Consider the following 5,535-nt stretch of genomic DNA (forward strand, 5'->3'; position numbering starts at 1 on the left):
CACTGTGTGTGCTTGTGTGTGTGTGCTTGGTGTGCAGTGGACACTGTGTGTGTGCATGTGGGGGGGGGTACAGTGGAGCTGAATGTCAAGTGTAGGCAGGTGCATGTCCCTTGCCCTGTCCAGTGCTCAGGCTGACCTCCCCCACCCCCAGTGCAGGGCTCCTTGTGCGATCATAGAATCAAAGGACTGGAAGGGACCTCGAGAGGTCATCTAGTCCACTCTCCTGCACTCATGGCAGTTCTAAGTATAATCTAGACCATCCCTGACAGGTGTTTGTCTAACCTGCTCTTAAAAATCTCCAGTGATGGAGATCTCACAACCTTCCTGGGCAAATTATTCCAGTACTTAGCCACCCTCACTGTTGGGATGGTTTTCCTAATGTCCAATCTAAACTGCCCTTGCTGCAGTTGAAGTCCATTGGTTCTTGTCCTATCGTTTGCTGCCTCCCACATTGTTTTGCAATTTTATTCGTAAACTCTGTGTGACGGGTTGGGTCACAGAAACCCCTTTGTGACTGCCACCTGATGTGCCTAGACTACCTCTGAGCCTGTTTCCCTGCCAGCTTGGGACTTCAGAACCTTACCTTGTTTGAGCCAGACATACTTCCCTGCTGCAAACACAGATCCAAGTCTGAACCACGTCCTCCACAAGCTGCAGGCTTAACTGAAAAGACCTTAAGAAATGCTCCTGTCTCCAGCACTGAGATACCCAGCTCCCAATGGGGTCCAAACCCCAAATAAATCCATTTTACTCTTTATAAAGCTTATATAGGGTAAACTCATAAATTGTTCGCCCTCTATAACACTGATAGAGAGATATTCACAGCTGTTTACCCCCCCCCCCCGTATTCATACATACTCTGAGTTAATTAATAAGTAAAACCTGATTTTATTAAATACAAAAAGTAGAATTTAAGTGGTTCCACGTAATAACAGACAGAACAAAGTGAATTACCAAACACAATAAAATAAAACATGTAAGTGTAAGCCAGGAGGAGGATTATGAGCATGACTCCTAGAGGAAATAGGGGCATAGTGTTTCCTGGGCACAGACCTGGAGTGACAGACTTGGGAGTTTCTGAATACAGAGATTGCTGGTTGTTGGTTGTTTCTACTGGTGTTCAGGGAAGCAGGATGTTGTGTACATTCTTTGTAACCTCCCCCTCCTCCCACCACATGGATTATACCAAAGAATAGAGCTGACTTTTATCATCAATTTTTCCTCCTAATACAATCAACCCTGCAATGTTTCACAGGCTGGCAACACTTAGGAGAAGGGGACACCAACATGCCCCAGAGCACAGATAGTACCAGCCAAGCCTGCACACCCTTGGGGCATAATTTCTACTACCACAGTGAAGAAGGGAAGAGTCATCATTGGGCCTGCCATGGATCTTCTTGGTGAGAGGTGATGACCATAATGGCCTTGGACATCTGCAGCCATGGATCAGTGCATGGGCCCATCCCTGTGATGACCTCACCCTTTCATATCAATCGAACACTCCTCTCAGTCAGCATTATACTTTGGTGTTACTGGGATACTTTTTACGTTGGTGGCTGTGACATACCACGGTCCAGCGCAGACTAATCAGCAGCTGTGTCACACCTGCCTGCAACCTTGCAATGTCTTGGTGAAGTGGCTTCCACCGGGGCCACTCACAAACCACTGTCTGGCATGCAAATCACACCCTGAGCATGTGTGTAACTACAGCCTGGCCGGGAATAGATGGGTTACACTCAGGCTCTCATCTCCCTTGGTTATACTGCAGGGTGACGCCAACACACACCCCACTCTTTGATTTCCCTCCCGAAATGTACGTCCTGTGCTGCCCAGTCCTCTCCTGGACAATACAAGCTACATTGTCCATTATTTCTTTAATAGCACTAACATGTCTTCAACTTAGTTTCTCAGACACTTCTATTCAAACACTCTGGACTAGATAAAATAATAAAACAAAGTTTATTGACTACAAAGATAGATTTTAAGTGAGTGCAAATAAGGAGGCATAGAAATCAGAGATGGTTACAAGAAAAATAGAGCGAGAATGCAACTTGTTCCTAAGTTAACAAATTATGTGAAAAACAATGCAAAAGTTTCCACACCACAGGCTTTCAGCAGTCTCACTGTCCAAACTTCTTAGGTCAGGACCCCTCCCCCAGTCCAATGGCGGCTTCCTTTATCCCTTCAGGTGCAGTGAATCAACTGAAAGAGGGACAGAGAGACAGAGATCGGTGCCCTGGGATTTCTGTGCCTTCTGTGCCTCTTCTGAGTCCTACCCCCCCTTTGAGAAATATTTCCACCTGGTTACCAGAAGACAAACTGTCTATGTAGAGGAATATTCCCTGCTGCTTTTTCCTCACCTTTTTTGGGCTTCCTTTGTTTCCTTTCCTGCTTGATGACTCTAGTTACTGTTTAGATTCAAAATTAACCTGCGCACATATATCTTTGTTTAAGACAGACCAGTTTGCCAGCCTGCTTTTGAAACATGTATTAATAACATGCTACAGTGTAATCTTATAACTTCACATACATTATAAAAATATTATTAATATTTGTGAGGAGAGCATGACTATTTTTAGTTGACTCAAGGATTTATTTAGCATTTTATAGCTGAGCTCCGTGTGCAGATCATATGTATTCAAGATGGACAGTTTTGTGAACTGCACAAGCCTGTAGCATGTTGTGGCCTCCCTCTGAGCCCATCTGGTCATCATGTGGTCTCCATCAAGCAAAATGGATGAACCTATATTTCCTACTTTGGGGAGTAACCTAGCAAGGGAAGGCCATAGGATACTATGGTGATTGGCATGCTATAAATAGCTAGATAATCTGGAGTACTCTTACGTGTTTTACAGGTTTTACATTCCACCTGTTGGGGCCAGGACAATGAGTTTACTCTGGAACCAGGAATAACTGAGAAGATATCAGCTACAGCGGCAAACAATTAGTATGTTTCACCTGTATCTAACATTCCGGTCCTTTGATTCCATATTTCTACCTAAGGCTGGTTGAAAATTTTTCTTAAGAAGTTTTTTTGATAGGAAATTGGATTTTCCATTTAACTCTTTTTCCCAAGAAATGATCTTTTCTCCCGAAATTATAAGCTTTCCATCAAAATACCAAACACCTCTCCTCCCTAAAACATGCCTGTGGGACTCTGGTGATGTTCCAGGGCAGTTCAGCAAGAGGAGAGACCATCATGCATCATGGTGGATGTAGTCCAGCCTGGGAGCTTGGCCCATGGCAGAGATTAATGGTGTGTTGTATTTGAGGAACCACCGTGGTACTTCCAAATCAAAATATTACATTTTAACTAAAAGATTTTGGTCTCCACAAAAAAACAAACAAACAACCCTTTGTGGATAAGCTCTTCACAGTACCCAGGTTGCACTGAAAACAGCAGGATGAAATATAGCCCAACCTCATACTCTGAAACTCTGGTAGAAATTGCATCAGTTAATAACACAGTAAGAAAGAGTAGGTCAAATTAATCCCCAGGGCACCAATTAAGCAAGAGTGGCTTTGGTTCACTGAATGCATGAATTCACTGTCGTGTCTCTCTGAGCTCAGGTATTCCCAGTTGCTTCAGGAATCACATCCCAAAGATCACACATCTTCGTATAAACCTTCCTGAATGCTCCAAATTGGCAGTTTCTGTGGATGAGGAAACACCAACACATCTCTCTTTCTCTCTTCTCAGCAGGTACATGCTATTGTCCTGAATTACAGTCACACACACACATACAGACACCCTGGGAATCAGCAGCTATTGAATTCCAGACCTACAGCACCAAAAGCCTCAGCCCCAACTCCGACCTCTTCAGCTAAAGGAGCGACGTCCTTGGTTGGACAAAATAGGCAATTACCTAGTCAGTGAAGTCAGGGCTTTCGGTTATGTCTCTGGGTTTTTATAGAGGCTCCAGTAAATGCCAAACAGCTTAATTAGCACAGTAAGCAACTTTACCCGAAACGGACATGACAAGCCACAGAACTCCCCTTGCCCAGATAGAGTGGAAAGATTGACACTCCTTTTCTCTCATCCCTTCTTTAGCTAAGGATTGGATTAGTTTGGATTAGTGAACAGGAGTTTTTGTGTGGGGGGGCATGATTAACCTGCTTCTCATTGTATTTGCAGAGCGTGTGCATTTTATCAAACACCCGGAATAACCAGCTGAGAACATCTGGCTCTGTGGACTCAGCCCTTCCCTGAGCGGGTACTGATGTCCATTGAGAAACTGATCTCCATTTATCTTCCCTTACTTCATGACAGAGAAGGGACAGGTTTTCCGCACCATCCACCGGCCCATATCTCTGCAGCAGCCTGATCTCTGTTCAGAGGAGATGGAAGAGGGAAATCACTCGGAGGTGACTGAATTCATTCTCTCAGGACTGACAGATCACCTGGAGCTGCAGATCCCCCTGTTTGTGGTGTTCCTACTGATTTATGGTATCACCTTAGTGGGGAATGGGGGGATGATCTTCTTAATCACGATTGATCCCCGACTCCACACACCAATGTACTTTTTCCTCAGTAATTTGTCTTTCTGTGACCTGTGCGTTTCCTTGATTATTTCCCCTAAGATGCTGCTGAATTTATTAGCTGAAAGGAAAAGCATTTCTTACACGGCCTGTGCTCTGCAAATGTTTCTCTCTATTGCTTTTGGAGATGTTGAGTGCCTCTTGCTGGCTGTGATGGCGTATGACCGTTATGTGGCAATCTGTAATCCGCTGCTCTATACGGTCACCATGTCCAGGCAGCTTTGTAAACAGCTGGTGGCTGGGGTGTATGCTGTGGGGATTGTGGATTCAATGATATACACGTGTTGCACATTTCGGCTGTCATTCTGCAGCTCCAACATCATCAATCATTTCTTCTGTGACGTCCTCCCACTGTTGGCGCTCTCCTGTTCTGACACCCGCATCAATGAGATTATGACGTTTGCTTTCACGAGCTGCATTACAGGGAGCAGCTTTGTGACTGTCCTCCTCTCCTATGTCTATATCATCTCCACCATCCTGCAGATCCGCTCTGCCGAGAGCCGGCACAAAGCCTTCTCCACCTGCACTTTCCACTTGACCACTGTGGTCCTGTTTTTTGGCACCTTCCTCTTCATGTATTTGCGTCCCACCTCCAGCTATTCCATGGACAGAGACAAAGTGACCTCAGTGTTTTACACGCTGGTGATCCCCATGTTGAACCCCCTCATCTACAGCCTGAGGAACATGGAGGTGAAGGATGCCTTGTGGAAAGCAATGAATAAACTCCTAACCAGCTCTTGAATCTGCATTTCTCATTATTGTATTGTTATTATGAATAATTTGTTTGTATTCCAACAAGGTCTGCAGACCCCAACTGAGATCAGTGGACAAAACATGGGAAGTATCCTAGGGCAGAGAGAGAGAATGATTCTATAAGCTGGTGGAAAAGGGGAACCGCCTCAAGGGTGAAATGCTCAACTTCACGTTTCTGTTCCAATAGTTATTTAATTAGTTATCCACAGTAGAACCACTTTGAAAGGAGAGATTGAGAGCAAC

At 44.8% G+C, this 5,535-nt stretch overlaps 1 protein-coding gene across 1 annotated transcript; it reads left to right on the forward strand.

Annotated features, from left to right (window-relative positions):
- The first annotated feature begins 4,317 nt into the window (after positions 1-4,317).
- Positions 4,318-5,280, forward strand: LOC125628917 (olfactory receptor 5AS1-like). Its single transcript, XM_048834142.1, has one exon. The coding sequence runs from the start codon at positions 4,342-4,344 to the stop codon at positions 5,278-5,280; it is 939 nt and encodes a 312-aa protein (XP_048690099.1). The 5' UTR covers positions 4,318-4,341.
- The last annotated feature ends 255 nt before the right edge of the window (positions 5,281-5,535 follow it).

The sequence above is a fragment of the Caretta caretta genome, chromosome 6, assembly GCF_965140235.1.
Source record: "Caretta caretta isolate rCarCar2 chromosome 6, rCarCar1.hap1, whole genome shotgun sequence".
Classification (NCBI taxonomy): Eukaryota; Metazoa; Chordata; order Testudines; family Cheloniidae; genus Caretta; species Caretta caretta.

Coding starts and splice junctions, on each gene's coding strand:
- LOC125628917 (XM_048834142.1), top strand. CDS start 4,342: ATGGAAGAGGGAAATCACTCGGAGGTGACTGAATTCATTCTCTCAGGA.